The 11,771-nt window shown below is 40.7% G+C and overlaps 1 protein-coding gene across 1 annotated transcript in view; it reads right to left on the bottom strand.

Moving 5' to 3' along the window:
* LOC126272296 (cytochrome P450 6k1-like) overlaps positions 1 to 11,771 on the bottom strand; it is a 54,916-nt gene that overhangs the window by 569 nt on the left and 42,576 nt on the right. The window contains exon 7 of the mRNA XM_049975060.1: positions 5,509 to 5,760. Coding sequence (XP_049831017.1) covers positions 5,509 to 5,760 — 252 coding nt within the window. The remainder of the gene's footprint in view (positions 1 to 5,508; positions 5,761 to 11,771) is intronic.

Genomic DNA, 11,771 nt, shown 5'->3' with positions numbered 1-11,771 from the left:
TTACTTCGTAAGAGCCGTGCCTATCGATAGCAAAGTTCTGGGTTCAAGTCCTGATCCGACCCAAGGCTTTAATCTGCCAGGAAGTTTTCAATCGGAGTACTTCACTTTCCGCTGCAGACTGAAAGATTCATTTTGAAGTAGTCATTGTTTGTGGAAGTTTAATGTCAGTCTTCTGTCAGATAGTACTAACGGAGATTATCTTAAATTGTTGATGCCCAGCAAAATTCCGCAGGAGGACTGAAGGTCATAGTGCAACAGCCATGGTCAATTTGATTTAGATCCAACAACTCGCAGCGATTTAACTGTACAACATATGGTCAATGGCTTATTTGACCATGGTGGTCAAATGCTAACTACAAAAAGATTCCATCATTCTGTTTAGAGATAAATTACACAACGAACACTGGAAAAACTCCATAAAGCAGACCATGAATGTGAAAAATGTCGTTATTTCTTAAACATATTCTTAAACATATTCCCACCAAAGCAAACCAAGCTAAAATTGAACAGAAGTTTGGATAGTGGATGGATAGCTCATCGTTTTAAAGTATCTTGTTCTAGGAAGAGAGAGCTCTACTTAATTCAGAGAACAAGCTGCAGTCAGAAACTGAAACTCCATTCAACAAAATCTTCCACTCGGTTATGAAAACAAAAGGAAACATATGTGCCATTTACAAAAAATGAGATACTCCACGAATAAATCAAAACTAATTGGAATAATATTGAGCAAGAAACAAACAAAAACAAAGTCCTAAAAGGAACTGTCACCCTAGAAAATAATTCTGTTAGAAATAATTGCACTTTCAAGTAACTGGTCACCACATTCAATGAATATCTCCTCACAGTGGCTGCAAACCTAGCATCCGTTAATAAATAACTAAATAAAGGTGCATTAGATTTACTTGTGCGCACACTACATGCACCAGCAACAAACATTGGTTTCAAAAACACAACTCCCAAGGAGATTACTAAATTCGTCAGGTCACTAAAATGTAATCATACTTCTGGCTATGTTGATGGTTCTAGAAGAATATTAAAATCGTCTGTTGTCTTGATGGGATTACTGCTAAGCTATCTTTGTAATCAATCTGTGACCCAGGACATATTTCCTTGTAGACTTATATGTCTTATGTTACAACCATCCATAAAACTGGAGATAATCAAACTATCTCCAATCACAGACCTATTTCACTCCTTCCAATATTATCAACAGTGTTTCAGGAAATGATCTACAGTAGGATATCAGGGATATCGATACTCGTAACTGAACAGAACTTGCTAAGGGCCTCTCACTTTGATTTTTGTAAAGATAGAGAAAGGAATATAAAACCTCAGAAATGAATGCCTGGAGGAATAAAACAAGAAAAGTTATCCTGTTGGTGTATTTTGTAACTTAGCCAAAGCCTTTGTGCCAACCACAAAATTTTACTTTGCAAACTAAAGTGTTACGCCATTAATAGCATCCCTCTGGCATCGATAGGTTTACCTGCATAATAAAACGCAGATACTCATACTAACAGATTGTGTCACAGGCATGAAACGTCTCAGAACATAAATCTAGGGTCTCACAAGGATCAGTACTCCGCCCACTCCTCTTCGGATACCACATAAATGACTTTCCAATGGCTTCAAACGTCTGTTCAAAACTGTAAATTGACACACGTATGCTAGTCGACAGTCGAAACACAGCCTCACTAGACTCAGCTCAAATGATAGCTGAAAAGATCTACCAATGGTCCACAGATAACAGTGTACGTCTTAGTCTCACAAAGACACATATTATTTGATTTCAAACAAGCAAAAATAACCTACTACCGCCAGAAGTAGACATTAATGGCCATGCTCTAAATCGAACATCCTGTGTAAAAGTCCAGTTGGCTGCTAAGTTAAAAGGAGTCAACAGATAAACTAACCAATAAGCTCAGGTCAGCATGTTTTGGCTATAGAAACACCTCTCGTTGCACTGAACTAGAAACAAGAGTGTTGGGGTTGTCTTGCACTGTTTCACGCCTTGCTGTCATGTGGAGTTATCTTCTGGGATGGTGAATTTCAAATAACTAAAGTGTTTTCTTCAATAGAAGCGAGTTAGTTTCAGCTGAACTGCGACCTACACAATTATAATGCAAGACACAAAAACAATATTCATGTAGTCTTTGTCCCCTCGTCTACAGTTCAGTGGAGTGATGTACTCTGTTGCAGTGGTATTCGACAAGCTACCATCTAACAGAAAGCAAGTTCAACCAGTCCAAAAGAACATTACGAACATACCTCATGACTCAGTCTTTCTACATATTAGCTGAAGATCTAGTTTCTTGGACTGAAAAGTTCTGTTAGCTCCATGACAAGTTGAAGTATTCATTGTGAAGTTTCGTGCCACGTTGTAATGTACTGTTATAGGACTAAGTATTTAAAAACGTAGGCAATCTATCTTTTTCTAAATATCAATGTAATCACTAAAATATTATGCTGTAAATAGGAGGTGAACAGTAGCTATTTAATGTAACTCAGGAGGTTTTAGCTGCTTTCTTCAGGTAGAGACTTTCTTTTGAATTTGCTTAATTGAATTCAGTTGCCATAAGCATTAAGCGGCGCGTTGACTGTTTACTATTGTACAGTATACGGATTAAGCTTCTGTGAGATTCGTGTCTCTTGTTGACACTGAATCGTTCAACATCCCTGAACACATGCCTGGATAGCCCTGCGTACCAAACCGCCTTTTCTGGGATGTGGAGGTGCACCAGCCCTGTATCGAATCCGCCCAATGGATTAATGGCGAGGCTTGGTATATCGGTAAGGCTGGATATAGTCTTTATGCGGTTTCCCACATCCGACTAGGTGAACGCTGGGCCTATATTATTCGCAAGCGTGTTGACAACTTTGGCTCACTTTAACATGCATAACACTAAATGAAAAAGAACAGACTCTCTCATGTCTACCAAAACGACTATCAAACATTTTATAATTTCTTTTTCATTACACTTTGTAAGTGATTAAAACAGATGAAATACACTGAGATAACAAAATCTTGGGATACCTCCTAACATCATGTCAGACACCCATTTGGACAGTATAGTGAAGCATCTCGATGTGGCATGGACTCAACAAGTCGTTGGTAGCCCCCCGCAGAATCTGAGCCATGCTGCCTCTATAGCCGTCCATAATTGCGAAAATGTTCCCAGTGCAGGATTTTGTGCTTTACTGACCTGCTGATTGTGTCCCATAAATTTTCGATGGGACTCAAGTCGGGCGACGCGGGTGGTCAAATCATTCGCTCGAACTGTCCAGAACGTTCTTCGAATCAATCTTGAACATTATGGCCCTGGGTCATGTTCGGGAAAGTGAAGTCCATGAATGGTTGCAAATACTCTCCAAGTCGCCGTACATAACCATCTTCAGCCAATGATCGGTTCCGTTGGACCAGAGGATCACGGCCCACACAATTATAGAGCCACAACCAGCTTGCACAGTGCCTCGGTGGCACCTTGGGACCATGGCTCCATGGGATCTGTGCCATACTTGAACCCTACCATCAGCTCTCGTCAACTGGAATCGGTATTCATACGGCCAGGCCACGGTTTTCCAGTTGGCTGTGGTCCAACCGGTATGGTCACCCCCAGGAGAAGAGCTGCGGGCGATGTTGTGCTGTTTGCACACTCGCTTCGCTCGTCTGCTGCCATTACGCACTAACGCCAAATATCACATCGCTGTCCTAACATATACGTTCTTCGCACGTCCCACAATTATTTCTGCAATTACTTCACGCAGTGTTGCTTGTCTGTGGGCACTGACAACTCTACGCAAAGGCCGCTGGTCTCGGTTCTTAAGTGAAGGCCATCAGCCACCGCTTTGTCTGTAGTGAAAGATAATGCCTGAAATTAGGTGTTCGCCTCATACTCTTGACATTGTGGATCTCGGAATGGTGAATTACATAATTTATGAAATCGAATGTCCCATGCCTCTAGCTCCAACTATCATTGCGCGTTCAAAGATTGTTAACTCCGTCTGTGCGGCCATAATGACGTGGGACACCTTTTCACAAGAATCACCTGAGTACAAATGACAGCTCCGCCAATGCAGTGCCCTTTTATATCTTGTGTACGCCATACTACCTCCACCTGTATATAATCTGCCAATCGCTATACCATGAATTATGTTGCCTCAGTGCAGATTACTGAAACGGTATGAGATTCAATTTTCAGAGGAGATAATAATAATTGCATTATAGAAATGCTGTATTCAATTTTTAAAGATTCGAAACGGTTGGGAAGAAAGTTAGAGTGATTACGCAGAGCGTTGACTCAAGGCAATGGGAAGCACCATGTGGTTAATACATCATCAGACCTGATATGGACAAATATAATGAATACGAGAAAGACAGTTGGTATAAATACGTACACTTTTAGCTCTGTCCGTGACTGCGATGTCTTCATGAGTGACATCAGTATGGTGAAGTGATGAAGAAAAGGTTATAAAATTGTCATAGAGTAAGTTACAAAGAGCATGTACAGCAAAAACGGAATGGTGAGACCAGAATAACATCTAAAAAGAAAAAAAAGAAACGCATTTATGAATAACAAGAGGGAATAATTTTACTGTAGAATGGAAATGGAAAGGCTGGCCGCTGTAGCCGAGCGGTTCTAGGCTCTTCAGTCCGGAACTACGCAGCTGCTACTGTCGCAGGTTCGAATCCTGCCTCAGGCATGGATGTGTGTGTGATGTGCTTAGGTTAGTTAGGTTTACGTAGTTGTAAGTTTAGGGGACCGATTACCTCAGATGTTAAATCCCATAGAGCTTAGAGCCATTTGAATCATTTTGCAAATTGAAAGCCTATGATTTATTCGGACTTGCGTCGAAAGAAATCTGGTTTGGGAGGAAATTATCCAATCTGCTGCAGCACCGTAAGCACATGCAACTAGGATCTTTGTTGCAATCTAGAGAAAAAACTAAACAGAAAATTGCATATGAAGGTAATACGGTCTTGGGAGCGCTTCGTCGGTATTCCAAATACAAATTAACGGTTACATAAAACAGAAGAATGAGCACATCATTAAGTAAAACCTCACTTTAACCATTGACTACGAACTGGACCTGCATAAGAGGTGGTTGACACTATCTCAGACTGACTATTCTGGGTCTGTAAAAATAGCCAGAGACCATCTTGACCTACTCGTAGATGGATCTGATATGCGAGTTCTCCAGCTACTGTGTAGAAAGCTGGTATAGTAAATACAGTAGTCGCACCCACTCCAATTTCCTAGTGTATACCGATTTTACTTTGCACCTACATTCACTGAAACTCCTCTAATCAGCAGGTTTGGCGCTCTTGAACGCACTCCCGTCCATTGATCCTTGGATATTTGCTCTTCTACAGGCCAAGTGAATGCAAACTGACGCGACGACAAGCGAACCACTTGGGTGACGTGTATCTCGGGTTTGTGGTTGGTGTTCATGAGATGGGATGAGCGCACTATAGTCAAGCTACAGGTTGCAGCCTGTTACGGGACTCACCTATGCAGCTACGTGGCCCGTCTCCGAACGGCAGGTAGACGTAGGTGTGTCTCCGGGCCTTCTGCTTCTCAGAGAACCTCTCGGGGTCGAAGCGCTCGGGGTCCGGGTAGAACTCTGGATCGTGGTGCAATCCGTACACAGGTATCATAATAGAGGTTCCTTCGTCCAGGACTACGTCGCTGTCAGGAATCTTGTACTCAGCATTACATACTCTGTTCAGTATCGGGACTGGCGGATATTTCCTCAGAGTCTCTGAAACAGAAACGACATAGTAAATTAACTTGATGTAAATTATAAGCCATTGTTTTAAGTATTATGGACACGAAGAAACAAAGTTCTGCATCTTGCATCCCTGGACGGCTGAGACAGGATGCTGCTCATTGACCAAATTATCTAGGATCTGTTAATCTTTCAGTAACTACCGCTTATAACATAGTAACGATATTGTTATGACGCTAGAGGATTAGATTAGATTAGATTAGTACTTGTTCCATAGATCATGAATGCGAAACTTCGTAATGATGTGGAACCTGTCAGTTTAATAAAAGATGTCTACACAAGATATTACATTACACAAAATATTACATGACACTGAATGTTTTTTTTTTCTTTTTTTGTGGGGGTTGGGGAAATTACCCACTTACTATATCCAAAAATTCATCTAATGAGTAGAAGGAGTTGCCATTAAGAAATTCTTTTAATTTCCTTTTAATTGCTATATGGCTATCTGTCACACTTTTGAAGCTTAAGGTAAGTGACGAAAGACTTTTGTGGCAGCATACTATATCCCCTTCTGAGCCAAAGTTAGATTTAACCTTGAGTAGTGAAGATCATCCTTTCTCCTAGTGTTGTAGCCATGAACAGTGCTATTACTTTTGAATTCGTTCGGATTGTTAATAACCAATTTCATAAGTGAATATATATATTGTGAGGCTACAGTGAAGATCTCTAGCTCTTTAAATAAGTGTCTGCAGGATGATCTTGGATGAGTTCCAACAATTATCCTGATTACAAGCTTTTGTGCAATGAACACTCTTTTACTCAATGATGATTTACCCCAGAATATGAAGCCATACGAAAGCAGAGAATGAAAATAGTTGGGGATAAGCTAATTTACTGAGATGTATATCCCCAATATTTGCAATGACCCTAACAGCATAAGTAGCTGAACTGAAACGTTTCAGCAGATCCTCAGTGTGTTTTTTCCAGTTCAACCCCTCATCAATGCATACACCTAGAAATTTTGAATATTCTTCCTTATCTACCGATTTATGATCGTAGTCTATGTTTAGTTATGGTGTCATTCCATTTACTGTGTGGGACTGTATGTACTGTGTTTTGTCAAAGTTTAATGAGAGCCCATTTGCAGAGGACCACTTAATGATTTTCTGAAACTAGTTAATTCTTGTCTGTTGGGTGTGATAGCTATACTTGTATCATCGGCAGGTCTGAAAAGGGATGTCTAGCACTCTGTCATCATCATTATATAGTTCCTGGGTCCTTATATGTGACAGAAGGGCAGGTTCATGCAGATAGAAGTCTCCGCTCAGTTATATGGGGTATTCTAGGAGGAATAGATAAGTTTTTAGACGATGGTAGCGCAGACTATTTTGGGTAAACCATTCAGTATAACATATTTTCAGTTTTTACTGATTACAGAGAAAAATCAGTCAGAATTTAAATCAAACAATTGCTTACAGAATACGTTAAGCAAAGGTAAATCATTAAGTTGAAAGTTGATTTTGTTAAATTCCACCACCAGATTTATTATACAGGATGAGCCAGAATGAATATTAGGATATAAAAAGGACATAACTTCGAAAAAATTATAAGTTTATTGAAACAGAAATTGAAAACAAAAATAATTTCCATTAGATATCATATACAGTGTGAAGAAGAAATGGCGCACTTGGAGGTCGGCACGCGATTCCTCACCCAGTTTCAAGACAAAAGTTTATCTAACAAATTCAGATTGGGTGATCATGAATGAAAGCGAGCAGCTGGCAATAGTGTAAAATGGTGCAGCGCATCGGAATATACAGAGCAACGTGTAGCACCCCACATTGTCACACCAGCCGTCGCAGCTCACTGAGTAGACTGGTGGGATATCACACTCACTTCCACATGGAATTCTCGTCTGGTTCCTTTTTGGTTTTTAGACGTTCGTTCCCTAGTTCTCGTCGTTTATAAGCAGGACATCATTTTGTCACACGACAATAGATTATCATATTACAGTGGGATCTATAAAACTGCACGTGTTTGTCTACTAACCAAGGAGTGCAACAGCAACCCCGTACTGCGTGATTCAGGTCCTTCTATTCACTCTGCTGGACTCTGTACCGTCTAAGTCCCTTGACAACACCACGTGTAGCTGAAGTCACTTAGGGCTGCTTTATACTGACATCACTGTTCATTATCTGAACTATCAATTAGCCTCATATAGTAACCGAAGAAAACATCACAAGCCAAGTTCGCTAAAAAAGCATTTTTAAAATTTTTTTACCGGATTCGACAAAGTTGTAGTATTATCATCGGATCTGCAAAACGATGAACAAGAGTTGATAGGAAAATATTTTATAATGATTTTACCACTTGGTAAACTGGCATGTTGCGTAATCTGTGGAAATATAATATACATTATGCTTCTGAATTTTTACATGTCCATCAGTGTTACAAGTCGATTCACGTTGCGATTGTACACCCACTAACATGAAGATCACTACAGATCGGCATGTCAGATGTAAAAGTATTACATAGAAACGTACACATAACTATATTGCGCCGATTGCAAGTGGTCAAGCTCACTTCGAGCTAGCCACTGACAGAAATGGTGTAAACACGACCACCTCCATGTGCATCCACAAGGTGGTCCTGTGGCGGTTGGCTGGATTATCATCTTGTATATAGCATAAAACATAGATACATAATTCCATAAATTCGGTGATATATTACTAAGGACTATTTTTATTTACATTATTACACGGTCCAAGTCGGAGAAATATAGGAATATTTACGTCTAATTAATTCATGTATCTTTGATAATTCTGTAGGGTAAAATATGTGTGACATACGTTAGGGAGAAGGAATTAGACTCGTAACATGCTAAAGGTAGATAAAAATCTAGAAATATATTCTTCAGACAGGGTGTCCATTCTGGTGTACTCTTCGTGGTGTTCTCCATAATTAAGTTTCGAATTTTTCATCATAATGGTTAGATATTACATTTTTTATTTCATAAAAAACAGTGCTATACTCTATTATAAACAGATCACCGTTGAAAGTATAATGGCAGCCTTACGTTATTTTAACGATGGAAACACAATGTTCATTTATGTCGCGTACGCCATCCTGTCAACTGTTATCCTTCCTCTAGCAGATCCAATGAGGACAGAATATCTCTGTCGAAAACGGTCATAAAAAAATGCTTTTTTAGCTATCTTGGCTTGTATAGTTTTCTTCGGTTACCATCACTGGAGATCGTCCTCAGACTGACCATGTCAGCAATACTTAATTCGTCTCTTGTATTTATTTTTGTGTAGACTTCGACTTTCAGCTATTCCTACATTTGAAATACCCCTGGTAGCATAGAAGCGTGATCGTTTAAGCGGATCCGCCTACCGTGCAGTGTTAGGTGTAGATGATGTGTCACCTGATTATTAGAACTGCAGAGGCCCCGTCATACTGGAAGAATACCCCGTTCCTTGTAGCCAAACGACCCTGTGTGGTGTCACTGTGCTATCCTTAGCAATACAACAGAACCCCTCACTAGTGCTGTAAGAGATTTCACGATCTCAGCAGACAGAAGCGGGATAGTCTAGCAGAACCTAAAATGCGCAAGGCTGAAGCTAGAATTCTGAGCTGATTAGAACTTGGCTGGAAATTAAGAAGGTTCTGGAGGTTCTTCAAGAGAAAAACTAGGTTTGATATTACAAATTTTAATACACCAAACATTGATTACATTATTCACCAATAAATAGGATCGTGTTTATACAAGATGACGCTCCTCCGCACATTGCACAGGCAGTTAAGCGGCTACTGAAGAGACATTTCAGAACTGCTAGAATTATCTGCCGCCATTTCCCTACAGTCTGGCTGTCCAGGTGACTTGATCTTAGGCTGTGTGACTTCTGGCTATGGGGTTATATGAAACATGATGCGTACAGTACTCCAGTTACGAACGTAGCTGAAGTGGAGGCACGCTTTGTGCGACGCATTCTGAACGTGACCCCCGAGACACACAGATCTGTTGTGGAACATGCTGCTTCTCGTTTTCATCTTGCAGAGAATGGTGGACAGCATACTGAACATATCTTGCGCCAGTCTCACGACGGTTAGAAACCGTCGTCATTTTGTTTTTCACGTGCTTTTTGATCCCAGGACAATTAAAAACCGATGTAATTTTCGTTTTTATAGGAGTTTTTGCTTGAGGAGAATCAAAACCAATTTTCCCCATCCGGTGTGGTACGATCTTGCTGTGATGGACGGACGTACCTCTCATATAGTGCCGCAACTGTTGACTGCCAAACTTGTGCAGTGATGCACATTGAGCACTGCGAATGGTGTGAAGTGTAACTCAAACCATAGCTGTCGTATTGCAATTAATGTGTCATTTGTAGCCGACCCCATTTAAAATAAGACGCTTACAGCGCCATCTGTTGGTAAAAAATTCATTAATTATTTTTGCTCATTGACGTTTCCCTCTGGGTCAGTAATATACTGTTCAAATTTGACGTCATTCTGAGCAATGTTTCTCTATCTACAGCATTTTGAAACTGGAACTGGATACCCCTTCAAAGGGAAAAGGCCATTTACGTCTCCTGGGGAAAGTGGTACAGGAGTTAACTATTGTTCAGGTATTATTGTATCAGCAATCGTTAGCAAGCCGACTCAGTGTAGTGTAAAGACTGCCCAAAGAGCCACTCCCACCTGATTCAGTTTGAACCAGCGGATATTAAAATACACCCATTAGTGCTGCAGCTCTCAAACAGGTGGCACTATTTAGCAGCAAGACACATTAGTTACTCTGCTTAGTTTGTACACTGCACATACTTAATTGGTAACGTTCCTCTGTTTGGAAGTAAAACAGCATTTAGCTTTTTTTGGTCCTATGTCAAAGCGGTAGGTGGATCAAAACAAAATGTCCAGACACTCTGTGACCAAAATGGTACTGAAACAGAGGATGACAGACTAAAGGCCGAAATACTAAATGTCTTCTTCCAAAGCTGTTTCACAGAGGAAGACTGCACTGTGCTTCCTTCTCTAGATTGTCGCACAGTTGACAAAATGGTAGATATCGAAGTAGACGACAGAGGGATAGAGAAACAATTAAAATCGCTCAAAAGAGGAAAGGCCGCTGGTCCTGATGGGATACCAGTTCGATTTTACACAGAGTACGCAAAGGAACTTGCCCCCCTTCTTGCAGCGGTGTACCGTAGGTCTCTAGAAGAGCGAAGCGTTCCAAAGGATTGGAAAAGGGCACAGGTCATCCCCGTTCTCAAGAAGGGACGTCGAACAGATGTGCAGAACTATAGACCTATATCTCTAACGTCGATCAGTTGTAGAATTTTGGAACACGTATTATGTTCGAGTATAATGTCTTTTCTGGAGACTAGAAATCTACTCTGTAGGAATCAGCATGGGTTTCGAAAAAGACGATCGTGTGAAACCCAGCTTGCCCTATTCGTCCACGAGACTCAGAGGGCCTTAGACACGGGTTCACAGGTAGATGCCGTGTTTCTTGACTTCCGCAAGGCGTTTGACACAGTTCCCCACAGTCGTTTAATGAACAAAGTAAGAGCATACGGACTATCAGATCAATTGTGTGATTGGATTGAGGAGTTCCTAGATAACAGAACGCAGCACGTCATTCTCAATGGAGAGAAGTCTTCCGAAGTAAGAGTGATTTCAGGTGTGCCGCAGGGGAGTGTCATAGGACCGTTGCTATTCACAATATACATAAATGACCTGGTGGATGACATCGGAAGTTCACTGAGGCTTTTTGCAGATGATGCTGTGGTGTATCGAGAGGTTGCAACAATGGAAAATTGTACTGAAATGCAGGAGGATCTGCAGCGAATTGACGCATGGTGCACGGAATGGCAATTGAATCTCAATGTAGCGAAGTGTAATGTGATGCGACTACATAGAAAGATAGGTCCCTTATCATTTAGCTACAAAATAGCAGGTCAGCAACTGGAAGAAGTTAAGTCCATAAATTATCTGGGAGTACTCATTAAGAGTGATTTAAAATGGAATGATCATAT

Source organism: Schistocerca gregaria, chromosome 5 (assembly GCF_023897955.1).
Source record: "Schistocerca gregaria isolate iqSchGreg1 chromosome 5, iqSchGreg1.2, whole genome shotgun sequence".
In the NCBI taxonomy this organism is placed as follows: Eukaryota; Metazoa; Arthropoda; class Insecta; order Orthoptera; family Acrididae; genus Schistocerca; species Schistocerca gregaria.
This window is presented reverse-complemented; position numbering and strand designations above follow the sequence as displayed.